This window comes from Lissotriton vulgaris, chromosome 10, assembly GCF_964263255.1.
Source record: "Lissotriton vulgaris chromosome 10, aLisVul1.2, whole genome shotgun sequence".
Classification (NCBI taxonomy): domain Eukaryota; kingdom Metazoa; phylum Chordata; class Amphibia; order Caudata; family Salamandridae; genus Lissotriton; species Lissotriton vulgaris.
In genome coordinates this window covers 39,576,039-39,597,564 of record NC_141698.1, presented here as the reverse complement: position 1 = coordinate 39,597,564, position 21,526 = coordinate 39,576,039, and the positions used below count along the sequence as shown (strand labels likewise).

The 21,526-nt window shown below is 43.8% G+C and overlaps 1 protein-coding gene across 1 annotated transcript in view; it reads right to left on the bottom strand.

The window, feature by feature from the left end:
• LOC147684475 (immunoglobulin lambda-1 light chain-like) overlaps positions 1-20,390 on the bottom strand; it is a 28,649-nt gene extending 8,259 nt beyond the window's left edge. The window contains exons 1-3 of the mRNA XM_086942352.1: positions 20,260-20,390; positions 11,320-11,396; positions 5,769-6,134 (exon numbers count right to left, since the gene is read on the bottom strand). Of these exons, the coding sequence (XP_086798478.1) occupies positions 5,769-6,134; positions 11,320-11,396; positions 20,260-20,348 (532 nt within the window). The 5' untranslated portion in view covers positions 20,349-20,390. The remainder of the gene's footprint in view (positions 1-5,768; positions 6,135-11,319; positions 11,397-20,259) is intronic.
• Positions 20,391-21,526: the final 1,136 nt, after the last annotated feature.

Genomic DNA, 21,526 nt, shown 5'->3' with positions numbered 1-21,526 from the left:
TCATGCTCTACATTTGAATTTTTCTTTGGTCGGAAATATTTCTAACAAACCTCTTAAGCAAAGACAGTGGAACCACTGTTCTTAATGGTTCACTGTGTCTATGTGATTTGACACATTTTTAAATTATTTTCTTGACCTAGGAAGAATAAAAGTTTGCACATTTATTCTCCACACAGTGCCACTCTATATTTAAGAATCACATTAACTGCTAGCCTGGTATTGCTGTCAGAGGATGCAATCAATAGGTTGCTATAAACTTGAAATGTGCACAGTAACATTGATAATCATGTTGCTGCATTGTTTTCTTGTTACTAAATGCTGTTAGAAAGTAAAAGAAAAAACATGATTCTTCATTGAGGAGGATGCACAATTTAAGCTCCACCCCTATACGTCACAGAAGAGCAGCACTTATGTTAATTTGCAAAACACATATCTCCTGTGTGCCTTAACATTACTAATATAAAGTGAAGTACCAAACACATTGCTAGAGTGCATTTACTGCAGAAAGGAGTCATTCATATAGTTGTGTGCTCTAATATGTCTCTTATAATGTAACAAACTGTAGTTCTATTTCACACTTACACTTGTGCATATCGAGTTATAAAGCTTTTACTGAAATTGTATTTTTATTTATTTTTATTTATTTTTACCATTTATTAAGCGCACTGTTACCGGGCAGGTGTCCTGGCGCTGAAATGATATACTTTCTCATACGATGTTAGTCCCTATAGATTAAAAAGCCATGTTTTAATGTTCTTCCTGAATGTCATTAGGTCAGTGCTTTGTTTTAGGGGGAGGGGCATTTTATTCCAGATATCGGCTGCTCCGGAAATAAAACTGCGACCTCCCCATCGAGCTTTCCTAATACGATCAGTCTTGACAAGCCATTTGTTGGATGATCTTAACTGTCGGCCTGGATGATACAGCTGGAAGTGTTGTTTAAGGAAAGACGGACCTAGTCCATTCACTGCCTTGAACACTATGCACAGTGCTTTGAACATCATACGTTTCCGTACTGGGAGCCAGTGCAATTTGCTCAGTTCCCCAGAAACGGATGCAAACTTGGGTAGACCCGTAATTAAGCGGACAGCAGCATTTTGCAGCATCTGTAGCTTGTTCAGGATCCCTTGCTGTGCTTGCAAATACAGACTATTGCAGTAATCGAGGCGTGACAGCACTAATGCTGTCACGACAGTTTTCCTGCTGCTAGTGGAGAGAAAGGGGAGAATTTTCCTGATTGTTTTTATTATCCAGTGAACAGAGGATGAGAGGGCATTGACTTGTGCTTTAAAAGAAAGTTGTCTGTCAATGAGTACCCCCAGATTTTTTACTGTCGTGGCAGGTATGGGAGATTCTCCCATTTCTTGGGGCCACCAATTGGGGGTCCATAAGTTGGTCTCATTGCCAAAGAGAAGAACCTCTGTTTTCGAGGAGTTCAGTTTAAGGCAATTCCTAGCCATCCATGAACTTACTGCAATCATACAGTCCTGAAATCTTGCTGCTGTTCCTTCCTCTCGACCCGGGAGCAGAGATACCACAATTTGTGTATCATCTGCATATGATGTCAATTCAAAGCCAAATGACCGAATCACCGGGGCGAGGGAGGAAATGTATATATTAAAAAGGGTAGGGCTCAGGGAGGAGCCCTGAGGAACCCCTCCTGGGAGTGTAAAAGGAGTGGATTCGAAATCTCCCAGGGCTACCACCTGAACCCTGTCCGAGAGGAAAGATCTCAACAAGCTCAGCGCGACTCCTCGCACTCCGCACCCTTCAAGGCGGTCCACCAAAATACTATGGTGGACCGTATCAAAGGCCGCGGACAAATCAAGAAGCACCAGGACTGCCCGTCCGCCCGCGTCCAACACCTTCCTGATTTCTTCTGTGGACTTAATAAGGGCAGTCTCAGTGCTGTGGCCTTCCCTAAATCCGTGTTGCGCCATGTCAAGCCCTTGAGAGGATCTGAGGAAATCACAGAGCTGAGCATTCATGGCCCTCTCAATAAGCTTGGCCGGCAATGGAAGTCTAGCTATGGGCCGGTAACTATTGGGGTCTGAAATGTCCAAAGTTGATTTTTTAAGCAGAGGTGCGATGGAGACTTGCTTCCAACACAATGGATATTCTCCCCCTTTAAACATTGTGTTAAAGACCTCAGTTAGCATAACTGAGATGGGAGTGGCTGCAAGTTGAGCCACAGCAGCTGGACAGGGATCGTGGGGTGAGCCTGATTTAGTTCTTAACAGTAGCTTTGTTATTTCTTCTACTTTTACTGGGCTGAACTCCACGAATTCTGAAGGCTGTGAGTTCTTTTGTATGGATTTGTGGGTTTCTTCACTGAGAGTAAGCCTCACTTGATGTTCTAGGGCGGCAAATATTTGCTCTACCTTTCCCAAGAAGAATTTAGCAAGAGTCTCGCATAGCTCCAAGCTAGGGGGAATAGTGACTGATTTCAAAGTACTTAAGTTCGTCACAGTCTCAAAGAGTTCTTTAGAGGAATTCTTCGCGGACTCAATTTTGGCGGAAAAATAAACGCTTTTTGCTTTTCTAATCATTCCTTTGTATGTCTTAAGCCTGGCATTAAGTATCATTTTGTCTGCCTTTGCGTATTTTGTGCGCCATTGGCGCTCTAATTTTTTACACGACACCTTATAATCGCGTAGTTCCTGGGTGAACCAAGGAGCAGATGGTATTGTACGCGTTGAGCGGCAGAGTTTGGGCTGGACTAGGGAGGTACAGGCATGATCTAACCAATTTGTATAGCTTTCAGCGGCTTCGTTTATATCTGTAGGTGGCAAAAAAGTGGAGGCTAACAAGTAGTCCTCCAATACTTTACCATCCAAATCCTTCCAGCGCCTACAAAGCTTGGCAGGCTTTCTGTCTTTTCTTGCTCTGTTGGGCTTGAACGGCTGAATTTTAAAAAGGACTGCTGAGTGATCCGACCAGGCTAAAGGCTCTACATGGCTGAAGTGGAGGTCTGGATTATTTGTGAAGATACCGTCCAGGGTATGTCCCTTGACATGAGTAGCTCCACTTACCACCTGAATCAATCCAGCCGCGAGCATTGCATCAGCTAGAGATGCAGTATCAGGGTCTGAGTCTTCCTCTAGATGAAAATTAAAATCACCTAGCATAGTGAAGGACTTCACACAGAGGGCTGCTTCCAGATAGGTGCCTACCTCCTTTAAGAATTGGTTTTTGGAACCTGGTGGTCTATATAGGAGGCAGCCTTGGAAAGTGCAGTGGCTAGAAATAGAAAACTTAAATCCCAGTGCTTCAGTCGACTGTGAAGTCACTGTCTGGAACGTGCCTTGGAACGAGGCATGATAAATAATGGCGATCCCGCCCCCTCTTTGGCCTATTCTATCTAGAACACGACAACAATAACCTGTAGGTGTAGCTATGACCAGGTCCGGTCCTGAGGCCGCGTCCGTCCAGGTCTCTGTGATAAATACAATTTTAGCCCTTCTCTCTAAAATTAGGTCAGCACAGTCAGTGCTGTGTTTGACCAAAGATCTGGCATTGAATAGGAGGCAGTTAATCATATCATCTTCTCCATACTGTTCGACATTGTGGGGAACAGTTAGGGCCTTGATTGGTGTCCACAAAATGTCCGGTACACAAGAGCGGCAGACTCCACAGACCTTTGGCATGATAGGCTTATCATTACCTAAGATTATGCGTCGGCAGTCAACTCGATTCACCCCCTTGAGGCTCCAAAGTTGATCGTGGCTGTACACCATCCTAGCATGTAAGTTTGGGCTGAAATGACCAGGGGTCCTGGCACTGGGCGCTGAGCTGGCGCTGACGGGCGCAGACGGGCTTGCCTTAGGCGCGCCTTCGGCGCGCCGTCGGCGCGCCCGCTGCGCCCGCCCGCTGCGCGAACGGGAGGTGGTCGTCATTAAATCCAGGGTAGAGGGGGGGCGTGAAGCGTCCAACTGCTGGACCGCTCCCGTATTCCTCTCCCAAGATGGCGTCACCCCTCGTAGCTTCCCGGCGTCAGCCCTGGATCGGCTGAGCCGGTCAAGAAATGGCTGTCAAGTACCTCGGGGCGACGTGAGTCTCGCGCCGAGGGAGCAGCAATGCCAGCAATTAAAACGCACCGTTTAAAATATTTACAAATTTTAAAAGAACAATGTGGCAATCAATATGTTTAGTGCCCGAGGGCGAAAGGGAAAGATAGAGAGCCCCCGGCTTCCGCCTCAGGGGTGAGAGTAATCAAATCTGGGTGCAGATAGGGGAGGCTCCTTAAATGCACTGGGAGGGCGGGAAGCGTCCAACTGCTGGACCGCTCCCGTATTCCTCTCCCAAGATGGCGTCACCCCTCGTAGCTTCCCGGCGTCAGCCCTGGATCGGCTGAGCCGGTCAAGAAATGGCTGTCAAGTACCTCGGGGCGACGTGAGTCTCGCGCCGAGGGAGCAGCAATGCCAACAATTAAAACGCACCGTTTAAAATATTTACAAATTTTAAAAGAACAATGTGGCAATCAATATGTTTAGTGCCCGAGGGCGAAAGGGAAAGATAGAGAGCCCCCGGCTTCCGCCTCAGGGGTGAGAGTAATCAAATCTCATTTCTTATGTACTCATGTATTTATTTATTAACATTTTGCATTTATTATATAATTATATGTGCACATATAATCATGTATTCAAGGTGCACATTGACTGTCTTACTAAGTTAGCTATACCAAAGGCTGTAAGCCTTTGGTCTTTAACCCTTTCGTGTGCGGGTGCCGTCGGCCAATGGCCGACGGCAGCACTACCTCCCCAGTGCTGCCGTCGGCCATTGGCCGACGGTATTCCACCCGCACACGAAAACACCCGCACCGGGTTAATGATTAACTTTCAATGTGAAAGTTTCGCTTGTGCTGCAATGTTCTTTTCTTGCAGGTACACTCACCTGATCTCATAGTTTGTGAAAGGCATATTGTGTATTAGAGCTAGTGAGGTTTGGGAGGAGAACATTTGGCAAGAATGAGAGCCGCTAACGAACTAAGAGACGACTCCTTCCTATTTATGTTGTATCTGGAGAAGGGAGACATCCAAGGTTGTCCTGGTGTTTAAACTGTCGGAAGGGAAAATGCGGTGATGTTGCCAATTTATTCCGTGAGAAGATGGAAAAGGACTGGAGTCCATGATATGAAATTCTAAATGATCTGTGGGTTTAATTGGTGTTGAGAATGTTAGTCTTTAGGGCACATTTTTTTGTACTTTAAGGGGTGCGACCTCTCTGCTTTCATTCTCTTTGTGTAGCTTTCATTAATGTAATCGATTTGGAGACCTTTTACTGATGTCTCCACTAAGCTTACTTAGATTTGATTCAACTAGATTTAACTAGGCATCCTGTCTTTCTTAACTTTAGGTTAGGCCTATTTTAGACGACTTTAGATGTATTCATGCATAGACAGGAGGATGGAAACCTGTACATGCATCATCAAATCCTATTTCTTATCTTCTATTGCCGGAACTGATTTTCTTGTATTCTTCATGCTACTAAGAGTTAATTTCATTCAAAGCTTTGGCATACCCGTGGTGATTTTGTATCTTTACAATATGTTTTTGAGATTTATATACACCAGTTTAGCCCTTAATTTGTAATAAAACCTACCTAACCGTACAAATTGATTCTTGGTCATTAAAGTGTGGCCAAATGGGCTACACGGTAAATTCAATTGTTTGATTGGTATTAAGTCCCCCTTTGCGTCTCTGGCAACTAAAAAAGATTATTTGCAGGATAAATGTTAAGGTCGGCCCAGTGCTCTAGCATTGACTTACCTCCAAACACACTGAGCCTGGTTCCTTCTCCATAGGCTGCATTGCTGAAGTTGCCTGACTCTACCATGCACCAGTAGATGGCACTGTCATCGGTCTGAACCCCCTCGATCTGAAGCAGGTGGGAGTTGTCGTCTGGCCTGCGGGTAGCTTGGAGTCGCTCGGTGAAGCCACGGAGTCGGTAGACGCTGCCGTCCATACCGTGCTTGAGAACGTTAGCTGGTGGGAGGCCAGGCTTCGTCTGGAACCAAAGGACGTTGTAGTCCTGAATTTTCCCCTCTTGCACCTTGCATGTCAAAACTGCCAAGCTTCCTTCTCGAAAGGAGGCCCTGGGAGGCTGGAAGACTCTGGGAGCTGTGCTGCAGTCTACTGGAAGGGGTGAGAGAGGAGGGAACAGGTTTTACAATTAGTGCAATGTACCCTAATGAAGTAATTGAGGCGCTGCTCTCTGCCACTGCTGTATCCCTGTGACTACACTACTTCACTTCTGAATTATTAAAAGTAAGTCTGCCTTTAATGTAAACTTACCCTCATAGCGCAGTTTGGACAAGCCTATTAGGAAATCTAGTAGTGCCCGAAGGGCTGGTCTGGTCGGTCAGTGTGTAGGTTGGCATTTTGATGTAAGTGGGCCTGATTTAAGGCCTGTGGGTTTGTTTTTCACCGCTGATTTAACTAATATTTACCACATACATTACTTACAGCAAGCACTAATGAACGAAGTCTCCCATGCTTTGCAAAACACTTAGACAGCATGCCTTTACAAATTCAAAATGAAGCTGATTGCCTAATGAAGGCCACTTTTATTGTTGTGCCTGTACCTTTTTTTGTCAACTTTAATTTTGGAAAATAATTGCATGGCATGTCCCTTAGTAAAAGGTCATGTGAGGTCACTCTCTATTATGTCACTAGAGTCAAATGGGATGTGATGTAATTTCCACTAACCGGTATGATCAGTGAAATTGCACCACTGGTAGGAAAACACATCTGAAATATTGATTTATAAGGAAGACTATTTTCTCTTTGAATGTATGTTAGTTCCTCCGCTGCCACTAACTGTTCTAATTGCAACACAGACATCCCTACCTCAACCTACTACTCAACCTCATTATAAATTAGCCTAACCCAGCTCATTCTAACCCTATTCCAAACCTAACTATAACACCATCTCCAACCCTCCACAAGGTGAGTGTATCTAGTGGTATGCTTTTAGTGGTATGTTGATGAACTGTTGATGTACTTATGTCTAAGTACTAGTATATCAATGTGGAGGAGTGTCGACTTAGGGGCCTAATGCGATGTCGGTCAGAGTTTCCTTTGACCGACACCATGGTGGAAACGGGACCAACCGACCTCCTATCAGCGGTACTGACTGCCTAATTATGATGCTACCGCACATGGTGCGTTTGCATTCACACATTTCCCTGTGGGAGCATGTATTACAGTTGTACCGGTTGTAGTACATGCTCCCATTGGGAAATGCGAGATTGTGCTAATACCTGCACCCTTAAATTACAGGGATTAACAGGGGGGCACCATAGGTGTCCCCTCTGCCCCCAACCGTAGGGTACAAGGGAAAGGGGGCACTGCTAGGGGCCACCAAACACATTTTCCAATGGGGTTTCCATGTTGGAAAGCCCGGCATGGGAACCCTGCTGGAAACCATGCATAGTAATCTGGATGGCGTAAACCGCCATCAATATGGATTATGGGTTGGTTCCGACTAGCGTTTGGGCTGCTTGAGCCCATCGGAAGCCAGCCGAAATGAACGGCCAGTTTCAGTTGTGACCGGCTGTATCATAGTGAGCCGGTCATAAGTGAAACCTATGATGTTGGTCGTAAAGCCTCCGACCTAAGGTCGGAGCCTTTCTGACCGACATCGTAATTAGCCTCTTATTTGTGGATTGAAGTCTTGATGTTAGTGGTGTCTGTGTAGCAGTACTTTGATGCAGTGGAGTCAGTGTAGTAGAGGTGCATCCTTTGACTTCATAGGTTGCTCAAGACAGGGCAATAGATTTCATTTACTGAGACTTGAGTGAAGTTTGAGATACTGACTCTCATTGAAGTTATGTAGAAAAGTTGAAAATCCGCGGGATGAGGGGCAAGTTCGTAAACGAGTCATAAAAGTTGGCAAACAGGAGGTGACCAAGTGTGAGCACCATTTCTGGAGAGGTGGAGGGGCAAATGTCATAGGGTTCAGTTCACCAAGAAAGGTGAAAGTGATTTAACTTAAGGTGAAGTCTAACTTGGAACTCATAAAGATTTCAAGTGTAGATCTGGAAATCTAAAACTTGCTCAGCTTCCCATGTATCCTCTTATGCGTAAATAGTTATGTTTACAGACAAGTGGCAAGTCTACATATGCGAGTTTATAATTATAAGTATTTTGTGCATTTGCACTGAATATCCTGCCCAGTGATATACTCTTTACATAAACTCCAACAATTTTAGGAATATTCTGAAGACGGATAGCCCTTAATAGGAGAAACTCTGTCTCTGTTCTTAGGCTTTGGATGTTAATCCCATATTTTTTAGATGTCTCCAATCGTGATGGGCCACGCCGAATCATGTGAATAGATTCCTTCACACTTGAAATTATGCTATGCCATATTGGAGTAAATGTGTCATTTCTGAGTTGCCAGGGTGGATTTGCATTCATACGTTTGTGCTATTTCTGCTTCGACGCACAAATACTTCTGAAAATCGGTCCCATAGGCTTTATTCTCCATAAGAAGTAGGAAACATTTGTAAGAGTGGTCTAGGTATAGGCAACTCCAGTTAAGTGCAGGATAGTATAATGTCAGGCCACACATCAAATATGTATTGATGAGAAGTGCAAAATGTGAAGTGAGGTCTTAAGGAACTTCAAAAAGGAAAGCAATCTTTGGATTAACATCACATTCCTGTCTTTATTTATGCCAAGATACTGCAAATCAAATTACCTAACTAGTGCTAAACTTTGTTCGCTCTTTCTAACAATGTGGACTGGATTGTGTAGATCTAACACAGATTATGGGCCAGATGTAGGTAAAATAGATTTACTGATTTTTAATTACCGAATTTCACCGATTCGGTAATTACAAATCGATAAATCTAAGGGGTGGATATGTAGGTATTCCAGATGTGCTGGAATACCGATTCCGATTCCGAATCGGTAATGACCATTCATTCCTATGGGCTTTGAAGCCCATAGGAATGAATGGGCATTACCGATTCGGTATTTACAGAATCGGTAAATACCGATTTTCACAAGGGTGCAGGGGGTGTCACTTTGACACCCTCTGGCACCCTCAAAACACGCTCGGGTGCCATGTGGCAGGCATACATGCCCTAAGGGCAGGTCTGCCTGTCACATGGCATAGGTGTGCATGCACACATGTGCATGCACACCGGAATCTGTATTTTACCATCAAATAGGATTTGGTGGTAAAATACCGATTCGGTAAGGCCTCTGGGACTCTGAAGAGTCTCACCTACATCTGGGTGCCTCAGAATCGGTAAAATTACCGAATTTTTATTTTACCGTATCGGTAAAATTACTGAATCGGTAAAATAATGCCCCCTACATGCCTGTCACCCATTTACCGATCGGTAACGGCCAAAATCGGCCGTTACCGGTCGGCAAATGGCCTCAAACGGCCACCTACATCTGGCCCTATGTTCTTAAGGTCTGTTGTACATGTAAGAAATTTAACTTAGAGACAGTTCCTCCACTCATCTGATTATCGACTAACAGTAAGTGAAGATTGAGGCAAAGGTGTGAAGGGTGTTTTTAATAAAATCTTTAAAAACCAATTATTCAGCAAATGAAAATGATCAATCGATTGAGTTGCACTAACACATCACAGAAAACGATACAAAGAAATAATTTTATAAAAGGTATTTTACGTAGGGCCAGGTCTGGATTTTCATAATGTCCAACTTGAGTTAATTTATATTCAATGCATCTAAATGGAACCGATTTAAATAGTCAATGGCAATCTTGAAAATCCGACATAGACTCAGTCTTCTTTGACCATCCTTGAGCAACCCTGCCTCCTAATTCTGAAATAAAGGTAGTTGGCAAAATCTTTCTGGGAAAGAACCATGCTCAGATTTAGTATGGGCTTGCGCTGCCTTTGAGTCATGCAAGGTGATGCAGAGCAACGCCAGCCCTTCAGGCAGATTTACTAAGCCACGCAAAGCCACCGTGCACGACTCCGCATGGCTGTGTGAATCTGGAGTGACACAGGGCAGCGAACATTGCTGCCTTGCGTTACTCTGCACTGGGAAGGCATTTCTTGGGTGGAGTGTGGGCGTTCCCATGCATCCATCCATGGGTTTTGATGCCTTCCCAGATATACTAAGATTAGTAAACCTGGAATGCGTCAGAATGCTGCGCCTTCCCGACAGTGGCATAACAAGAGAAATACGTTTATTGCTCCTCGTTATTTCCTCGTTGTAAGTGCGCTGCATTCTGCACACAGGTCGAAAGAGGAAAAGGCCTCTGAGGATTGTTTGCCAATCCTGCATGTAACGCAGGGACCCTCGCACCATGGCACAAGAGTGCCTGGGTTGGCGCTAGGGAGCACCAAGTGTGCCAGAGCAGGGAGAGAGCAGGAAGGACAATATCTTAGTAGATATGATGCATTCCTGTCATGCAGCGCAGTGCAGCAAGTTGTCTTGCTGCGTTGCGTTGCATGACATTATATCAAATCTGTGCCCTAGCATTTTTTCAGCTAACATTTAGGGCCATATGTATCAAGCCAAATTGACTTCGCAAACGCCAAAATTCGCAGAATTTCGGCGTTTGCGAATGCAATTTGGACAAATGGTATGTATCAAGGAAATGTGCTTCAAAAATAAGGAATCGCAAAATTTTCGATTCCTTATTTTGCGATTGCATATAAGGAATTGCAAATTTTGCGATTCATTAAATGCAATGTAAGAAGCCCAAAAAATTCTCAAATTGGCATTAAGGAATCACAAATTACCACCAACTTCTAGTTGGCGGTAAGTTGTGAATTCCTTTAAAAATGCATATTTTTGCATTTTTCAAAGTGCCATGTGACGCACATACATGCCATTAGGGCATGTATGTGCGTCACATGTGCACCCATGCATATTTCAGGGGTGCAACAGGGTGTCCTTTGGACACCCCTGCACCCTTGAAATTATTCTCAATTTGCGATGAGCAAATTGCGAATTGCAAATTGAGATTAATTTCACATTCATTCCTATGGGCCTCCTGGCCCATAGGAATGAATGGGAAATTATTCCTTACTTGCGATTAGCAATTCGCTAATCGCAATTAAGGAACTTTAAGAAATCGCAAAAAAAAGCAATTTTCTACAAACATACCATTTTGCGATTTCTAAATAGCGATTCCTTAAAAATCGCTATTAAGAAATCGCAAAAGGTTATGTTGATACATATGGCCCCTAGTGATTTACCAAGCCAATGAAAGCAGCTCATATATCTTGGGGTCATTCACTTTTAAATTTCAAATGTTGACTGTCTGGAGCATTCTTTCTGTGAAGTTGACTAAGAGTCCACTTGAGATGCTCGGGTGAACTTACCCTGGGAAGGAAATACCAGCAGGAGGTAAAGCACTCCTTGTAGGACCGATGCAGTGCGATTTGCAGCCCTCATCTTCCTAAGTGAGGAAAGGAGAAAGTGAGAGATAAGTGATGCAATCTTAAACCAGGCAGGAGGCATCTTTTTAATCTCAAGCAAACAATTATTCCTTTTTACAAATCTATGTAGCTCGCCAAATAAAAAATATATAAAGAAAACATTTCTATAACATGCTTTACTTGGTCAAATAGCCATATCATACATACTTTGCCTGATTACAAAAATCAGGGAAAATCAAACTGAAACAATTTTAACTTCTTCTGTAATCCTGGATTTAATAAACATATTTTACTCCTGTCTATATGAAACATTTTGCTGTAAAGCAGAAGTTGGTAAAATGGAGTATGAAATCGTATGTGGCAGATGTATCAATTTGAAATCCTTTCGCTGAGATTTTAACAAAGCAAACCTAATTAATTAATATTCTTTTTAAAAAGAACTTATTGCCTACTCTATTTTCTGAGATGCAATCTAAATTTCAGATTTTAAAACTGAACTAATGTCTGTTATTCACCTACGTACTAATATGTATTCAGCAAAAAAAAGGACTTGAAAGGAGAAATCCTGGGTTATTAGTGATCCAATTAAGTGATAGGCCATCTTGGATTTATCTTGGAGAGAGAAAACTCTTACCGGAATTATAATACAAAGACACACATAATTGTAGGTAAAAACACATTCGGCATGAAACTGAATCGCCAAGTACAGGCCCTGAGCCTGTTGATTTCATTTACAGGCAAAGAGAATCATGCACAATGCATTTACTGTGGTACATAATGCATCAGGAACACTGTTTCCACTCACCTTTATCTCCCCATAACCAACAATGAACCTACTTTTCAGTATCAATCACCTGTAGTCCATGTAGATGGGTTAACAGATGGAGCTGCAGAGCGCATGAGCGATGCGTTCTCAGATGGAACAAATCACATAAGACATGTGAAGGCATGTCCTGCCGTGCTCACAACTGATGCGCGTGCAGGTTTTATTCCCATTTCTCTGCACTTTAGTCGAACCCATCTGTATTTATGGAGCTGATTGACAAAACCGTATTTATTGCATTAATGCTGCAGAGGAATGACACTCCTCGCTGCAGCAGTCACTCAGCCGGCCCTGGAGCGTCGCCTGAACTTCCCTTCTGAAGTACTTCTAAACGGGCCATATTTGATGCATAATATTCGGAAAATATCTTTTGAAATATGCCATTCGGCCAATGTTCTTAAAATGCTTCGGAATGAGTAGCTAACTGGCTGTGATGCGTAAACCGTAAGTGAGGGCCTTGGCACGAGGGCTTCTCCCTCTGACGTGGCCCCTGGTTGCACCTTCTCTTTTTGTTCGCCATGGCTCCCTTGTATCAATAGCATAGCTATGAAGGTTAGCTTCTAAACATTATACATTACTTATGTGTTTTTGAGATGTTTTTATCCGTTCGGATGCACAAACCGTGACCCTTGGGGTGTTTTCCGAATTGCCTGCTTCCAGAGACGCTTCAGTGGCAGTTCGGCGCCCTTTCAGGGTCGGTTGGGCTTTAAGAAACAAAAATAAACACATTTCGCATTTGGAGGGAAAGTCTGTGCTGGCGCCGGCTGACCACTTCCGCACTGTCTGTTTCCTCAGCAGGAGCGTTCTGAGTCTCCGAGAAGCACGGGCGGGAGGAGGCAAGTGTTGTTCACGGTCCCCGGGGCCATAGTAGAGAAGGCCGTTACCGGCTGCTGGCACCTGCCCCTGGAAAGCATCACAACAGTGCCAACTTGCATAGCTCCCACCACAAACCGAAGGGTATCAAGGCACTACACTGTTTGGACGGAGATATGGGCCGCGCCCAATGAAAATCTACGCTGCATCTGCAAGAGCCAGGCTCAGTTGGTCTTGAAGTATTGTGGCTCAGTTTTGGGCAGCAAGCATATAAAATTATCGGGCCCGATTCACAGAACTAATTTAAGACAAAATCCTAAACCTACTACTTTTGGTATTCAAAGAAGTTAGGATTTTGTCTTAAGTTTGTCTTAAGACAGACTTAAGACACAATCCCAACTTAAGTCTGTCTTAAGTCTGTTTTAAGACAAACTTAAGACAAAATCCTAACTTCTGTGAATACCAAAAGTAGTAGGTTTAGGATTTTGTCTTAAGTTAGTTCTGTGAATCGGGCCCATCATCTTTAAGCCCAAATCACAAAGGTGCATCTATGTGCAGAGAGCTCTGTACATATAGATTTACTCTTGGGCCTGGATGCAACTCTCTCTCTAAACCCAAATCAATAAATACAGATGGAGGAGATTCACGCCCAGGAGCTGGAATATTCCCCCCACCCCCCCATTACTTGATGTGGCAGCACGAGCGCGTCCAAATATGACCGCAAGATTACTACTAGTAAATCAACTTGGTTGATTTTACTAGTTCATTTGTTAAAAGTAGTTCTACACCAACACTGCATAGAACTACAAATTGAAAAGAATTGGGAAACATGCAACACCTGAGGAAATAACAAACACCTGACAAGCATTATTACTGGAAGCACAAGAAAAGAACTCACCTCCTGACCTCTGACTCCTTTAACTTGTGCTTCAAAAACATTGTGGAGTCAGATAGCACCTACTTCTGGTGTGTGTGTGTGAATGTGTGTGTGTTTGTTTGATTGATTGGGATTTCTAGTGCCTGATTTACAAAAGTAACTTACCATTTTGAGAAAGATTACACTTCAAACTTCGTGTGTAATTTACTACCCCAACATTGCTGTAGTAAGTCTATCACTACAACTGGTCAACCACTGGTTCTGCAACCCCCCAACACCCTCTATTGAAAATAATGGATGCCTGCTCGCTCTGTAATACTACTGGAGAAAACTTGGGTATATCTTTAGAGAATTTCAATAGACTTATGCTTTTTTGAGGGTGTTAACATTTTCGCATGGCCCTTCCTGCTTCCCTTTATTAGTCTCCTTCTGCTCTTCCCACTTTACAATACAGGATCCTCATTTTCCCGCCACTCCTACTTTTCATTCTAAAATGTAAGCGTACTGGGTCAGAGTTCTCTGCACTGGTAGTGGAGTATTCTGCACATATGTTATAGGACAGGCATAGGTGGATATGTTTGCCCGTGCATTCGTGAATTGCATGTATGAGTACTGGAGTACTTCTTCACCTACTCAAAATGGCTCCACAAGTTGGTCCCCATGACTCCTTCCGCAGACAGTGGTAAACAGCAATCTGCAGGTTCCCTTCCACACCATCCCACCTACATTTTCCTGGTATTTTCAATATTCTGTCTGGTCTCTAGTTTACACTTCTGTCTCTTACGTATCTCCCAGGAAGTGTAGTTCACTGGACTTATTTGCTATCTATTTTAGATGGGTGGAATATTTCCAGCCCCTTGCGGTGCTCTATCTGTCATGCAATGCTGCTTTGTGGGGCCGGTCCATGTATTGGGCGCACTGTTCATGCTTGTGCCACAGCACACCATTAAACAGATGCACCAGGTGTAAACATGAACAGTGTGCCAGAATACAATGAGTGCTCTGCCCTCAGAATATCTGTGAACTCCGCCTGCCCTCGGGCAGTGAAGTACAGGGTGGCTGCCTTCATCAGCCGCTCTGTGTTTCAATCTGAAGTTGGAACCTGACTGAGTGGATAGAGATCCTCTTGCAGGCGGGTGCAGTGAGTGACCGCATCCCCCTGCAGGGAGGTGTGCGATTGATTCATGGGACCCCATTGTCCCCCGCAGAGGGCTGCGCTCAGAGGGCGCACAGACAATGCACAACCCTTTTGTTGTGCAGTCAGTGCTCCCACTGACAGCTTTTTTGTGCTCACATCCATAAAACAGCACAACCGGAGAGACAGAGATTCCTTCATTTGCAAGGGGATAAGCCCCCATGCAAATGAGGGAATGCCCGCTGGAGATAGTACTGGTGCTACATGTTTGCCAGCACTATAACTATTACAGAAGGGGCAGCACAAGCATCTATGGCCCCTTCTCTATTGCCAAAGTCCCCAGGGGCGTATCAGGGGCGGCTCCTCCATGTGGGCAGAGGAGCGTCGCCCATACTCTTGTCCTTCTACCGCACATGGAACATTGTGAGTCCACTGTATTGAATGAGTGTGTCCTTCCTCTTCTGCCAAAAACAACAGTTGATGGACGGAATGCAGAACAATGTCATACATTCACCCCAGTACAAAGATCTGGGCCTAAATCCATTGTTTTTTTGCTCACCATGCCATTCCAGTTTGAACCCAGCCATATGCAAATCAGTCTTGACCCTGTGCCTCATGGGAACAGTCCAGCCCGAACCGCCAAGCCAGGTCCTCCCTGGACTGGAAACAAGCATCCCAGGACCGTCAGGGAACTATTTGTTTCGACACCATTGTGCCTTATTCAGCATTTGATCAGAGAGCATGTGTCTCCTTTCCACATGTTTGTCATGTCTTTACTTTCTGCTGTGCTCTCCTTGTCCCCTGTCTGTGATTCCTAGTTGCCTGTGTTCACCCCAGTTTCATTTCTCCATTCAATTCTTTCATTCTCTCTACTAGTTGCATACTTTTCGTTGATATTCTGCTGTTTTCTTTCCCCTGGTCTCGCCCTCTATTTGCACCCTACTTCTTCCCTCCAATTGCTTCATTCTCGTACTCTCTTCCTTCCACCTACTCTCTGTTGGCACAATAAGACCTCTGTATCATTGGTTCACATACTCGTAAATATATTCATGACTTTATTCCATAAAGTTTAGGCTAACCTTAAAAGAATATTTTAATTTTGGAGGCTTCTGTTTTTATTGATGACTCTTTTGACAAAATGAAAAAACTTTTTTCGCATTTGTCTAAATCTGCGTCTACAGGGCCAATCAGGGCTGGCTTTAGGACAGAGTGACCGGTGTAGCTGCACCTATCGCTGAACTTAGGGGATGCTGTGCTTAGAAATAACGTATGAGTTTACAAACACCTACTGGAGTGTTTTCTGCATGTCCATCAGATTTCAGACAACAATAAAAATGTCAAGATAACTCTGGTGGTTAATGTTCCTGCTGGGGAGGGATCAGAGTGTTTTCTAGTGGCAATTTGACAGATCTGGGGTGGTGGGGCAGGGGTGAGAGGGTAATGAGGTAAGAGGTGAGGGGATGAAGGGGTAAGGAGGTATAAGTATAAAAAAAACATTACTTACCTCTTAGAAGCTTTACCCAGGTCGTCTTTCCTCCGTCGAACAGGCAGCAGCCAGGCTCCCCTGTGCCAATCACAATGCTGCAATGCAGCGTTGTGATGCATCTTAGCGACGTGGTTAGGGTGCTCAGACGGGGCCTGGCATGTTCTCCATGCAGGCTGTAATGCAGCTTGCATGGAGAACATGCTAAAGTGCACATGACTGTTTGGTCGGCCCGAGCGGGCTGGTCAAAGCATAATACGCACTTTAGTATGCCCACCACTCCTCCCCTGCTCTGTCAGCAGCGCATACCCGCCTGCCCTCATGCTGCCACAGCAGGGACGAATAAAACCATAATAACAGTGCGGAATTATCATTTGATTTTTCCTTTCTTTTACTTCTGCACAGCAGCAGTGGGTCTGCGCTCCTCTGCCTTAGCAGAGGAGCCGCCACTGGATAGCTCAGTGGGTTACTGCTTTTGCCACAATCGTCCTTTTCCTTATTTGCAGCTCATACATTTCAATCATAATATAGCACAGTGACTTATGAACTGTCATCAAAGAGCGCCATGCAAACTGCATAGGACATTATGTCTTTTGCCAGGCTTTCAAGATCTATTCCTAATGTTCATAAAAGGCTTAATTTGGGTTGAGCGACATTCTTATTAGTAAAGCCAACCTCAAACATTGCTTTAAATCAAATGAAGCATATGTGAGAGAGTGCTATGGTCAGAGGAGTGCAGGGGCGTACCTTGATCAGTCAGATTGGGGGCGTGTGAGCATCATATATTCTGACAATCACGCTGCATATAATGTTAAAATACATTATAGGACAAGCAGGGTGCATGGAAAGGGGCTAAGGGGGCAGCAAAAAGGAAAACGGATGTGGATTGGTAGGGGCACTTAGTGAGAAAAAACACAATATTTAGCAAAATAACCAAGATTTTTTAAGTCGTTCAAAACAAAGAGGGAGAGTGTGTGTTTGTGTGTGTGTGCTTTTTGGTCTGCTTGTGTGTAAAAAATTGCTGGTGAAATACAACAGACACCTCACCATATCCAAGTGAAAGCACATTTGCCCAACTACTAAGCAGAACATACATGTATTAGGTGGATATAACTCCCCAAACACCACCCATGATGGGTGGTACTGTGCAGGGTGGTAGTGGGGGAATATGTGAAGAAGGCGGTCATGATAGGGACCCAAATAAATTGCCGCACTGTCCACCACCAGCGCTAAAGCTGGGGTCTATTTACAAAGACGTTTATGAGTATGTAAAGTAGTGCTACAGGAGTACTTCAAAAATACTTTGATGCTTTGGTGAAGAGGCTCCAGATGGTTTTCCAGGTAACATAACAGACTACCATTTTCTTAAAGATAGGGAATAATGTGAGTGCTAAAGGTAACTGGGTTTTCTGAAGTGGAAGTACACAAATTAATAAACAGTGACTAATTTCCTGCCCCTAGGGAGATAACTGGGTCTCATTTGCGTATCTACAACTAATACCCTATGCCTGCTGTGAAATTAAAGAGGCTTTGCCACTTTTCTACACCTGCATGAATATCATTTCAACCAATCCAAAGCTTCAAAATTCAGTAAGAAGCTGACCATTTGTGATGGTCAGATATTGAGTGTCTGTGGTGTTGTATAGTTGCTCAGGGAAAATCAGCTACTCTCCGGGAAAAGACAGGGAATTGCCAAGTGTTCCCTAACTAGTTGTTTTGCAGTTTTGAGGCACTCTAAGCTTGACAGAATTTGATTTTGTTATTCAAGAATTACTGATTCATAGTCTCTTAGTCAGCGGCGTCCGGCTCAGGTGCGGTGGGGCAGGACGCGGCGGCGGGTGGAGCCAACAGACGACGGCATAGGTATTATTTATTTAATTATACCTATTCCGTCGTCTATCAACTACCTCCTCCCAACCCGCACCGCCCCACCTTGTTTACCTGTGCCAGCCACCGCTGCTCTTAGTACAGAATGACTGACACCAGTTCTCACCATAAAACAGCAAATTCTACTGCAGCAAGCACTAAATAGCAAGTGATTGTTATACTTATAAATAAATAGGCCCCTTTTGAAAGAACTAAGTGCAGGATGTACAACGCTATTTTGCATGCGCAAAAGGGTTTGTGACCCGTTTGTGCATGCAAAATCTAATACGGCCATGTACAATCCCTACTTAGCGAGTCACAATTTTTTTGCGACTGACAAAATAGGAATTGGGAGTCGCTATTATGAATGGCCATCCAAGGGCGTCCCTTCCGAATAGTGAGTCAGAGGCTTATGTAAGAATATTTTGTGACTGCAATTGCGATCGCAAAACACTCGCAATTTACCTCCCTCTTTAAGAGGGTGGTAAAGGACTCGCAAATGGGAAGGGGTCTGCAGGGGACCCTTTCCCCTTTGCAGATGCGGGGTAAAATATTTTTTAGGAGCAGGCAGTGGTCCTGGGGACCACTACCTGCCCTTAAAAAATGAATCGAAAACGTTTCCTTTTTCTTTTTTAAAATGCATCCCGTTTTCCTTAAAGGAAAATGTGTTGCATTTAAAACAAAAAACTGCTTTATTTAAAAGCCGTCCCAGACATGGAGGTCTGCTGAACCCTATAGGCCACCATACCTGGGAGGGCCAGCCATTCCTAATAGGGTCTCAAATTGCGAGTGCCTCATTAATATGCAAGAGGCATGCAAATTGCGACCCCATTAGGAATCGCTAACAGTGTCTCCGACACTGTTGTACATGTCATTTAGTGACTCGAAAATTGCAACTCACAATTGTGGGCAAGTTGCGAGTCGCTAAATGACATGGTCGTACATCAGGCCCTAAGTTCTTGTCACAAAGTTGAGGCCAAGTCAGAGGACTAAACAGACATGAAAAGTCATAAGATTTATGGAATATTTTCAAATTCTCAAAATCTAGTTCCAGCAGCAATGTCAGAGCTAAGAGGTGGTGATGGTCAGCTGAATGAAAGGACCGGGGTCCAGCAGAGAGGTGTCTGCTGGTAACAAAGACAGACCACTTTAATTCAAGTGTATTTAATTCAATTTTGCTTTTTTTCACAGTTTGTCAAAGCCATCAACAAAGGGTATATACAATACAATTTTAAACAATATCTATAAAAGTCAAATAAAAAATGTGCAATTTAAAACACGCTTTGGAACACGTTGTCAAAGAGTATTGTGCATTCATATACTTTAGAGCCTCATCAATCGCTCATATTTAATATTAATTGTGTATTTTCCCTAAAGAAAATCACTGGACTTAAGGCTTACGAAAATAACAGGTGATTCCATCTAAAAGAAGGTTACTTCCTCCTAAAACATTATTGGAACATAAAATAGGAAGCCCTCAATTCGAGAATTAACCAACAAATCTCTAAACAATAAGATGCCCCTTCCACATAATATTGCATTCGAGATTATTGGACAGAAGCACAGACTTAATCACGTAATTTTGTGTGCATTTTCCAAGCAATACATTTTTACATTTTTTTTCAAAAGTTTGTGAATTAAAATAAATCTGTATAGTAAGCTTTTTCAAAAGAAAAACTAAGCAAATTCGGATTTCCGTGGGAAAAAAAGTGTTAATAAAAAATTCCCCCACAAGTGCCCTTTCTTTGAGGCAATTTCACACAAGGTGAAGTTATATGACTCTCACAATCTTCCCAAGTCATGAAATGGAAAAGTGATGCAGGTCAGTCTATTCCACTAGCATAGCTTAAAACATTGCCAGCCTTAAATAGAATGTTCAAACTGACCTTGGAGTCAGCAGCCTTGCTCTGTCCATCAGTCTTCCTCTCCTGGCTCCTTGAGCTTTTCTCTCAGACTTCAGTGTTTTGAGGTGCATGCGGTGAAGCCACCAGTCCCTGGCCCTTAGTTTACTTTTGTGCTGCTGAGTGAATGCTGAGGCACAGCTGCTGCAGACCGTTAAATGGGCTGCTGTTGTGGTCAAATCAGCTAGTGCAACCACAAAGCATGCTCACAACAGGCGATGTCAGGGTGATCACCAGCCATACAGTGGTCACCATATTGTTCCCCACAAACACAGTGAGTCCCATTCAGAAATTGTAGTGTGAAGGTGTGATGTGGTCTCATCCAGGGCCTGAACACATATGATCACATCACCCCCATTCTGTTTCCTCCAGTAGAACATAGCTTCTGGAATATGCCACTATATGTTGTAAATCTTTTAAGTATATGATTTTTTTATTTTTTACAAATAAAATGTAATAAATAAAAAAAAGTCCTGAAACCTATGTTAACAAACAGAGTAAACACACACACGTCATCCTGCTGCACTGCAAATGTAGGCACCCTTGCACCATGGTGCAAAGGTGCCTGTGTTGTAGGTAGGATTATTTTTGTGGAAGAAGGGACACAAAAACTGGGTGATGCAGAATGCAGCAAACATTGAGGAAATTATGAGGAGAAATAAATATATTTCTCCTCGTTACACCACACCTGAGAAGACGTATCTTTTCATTGCTTTCCCAGGTTTACAATGTCTTGTAAATCTGAGAATGCATCAAAGTCCATGAAAGTTGAGTGAGAACACCCACACAATGCCTACCCAGGACACAGTTTGGCTCGCACGGTGCAAGAGAGACACAAACCGGGTCACAAATATGGCCCTGTGTCTATACTAGTTCAAAACTCTCCCAATTTGCACATTCTTAGATTTCTAATTCACTAATGGGGGCCATTTTAATTTTGGTGTCCAAATACCTGGAGAAGCAATTGGAGAAGCGTGGCTCACTGGTTAGAGGAGGCAGACCTGGAAGCAGAGGTCAGCCCGGGACCAGGGTTCAATTCCCGGTTCGGCGGGATCTTGAGTGCTAAAATGTCCACGGACTCGACAATTCTCGCTCCGGTGCCTACTCGATTCACGGGTTCCGACTCTGGGCAATAGTTCGCTTAATCTCCACAACGGCCCCTCGTGGTGGGATGCCTGGCTTTCACCTTGTGGATACCCTGCTGGGGTATCTCACAGGGGAATACCAGGACGGGTTCCCTAAGCAAGCGCTT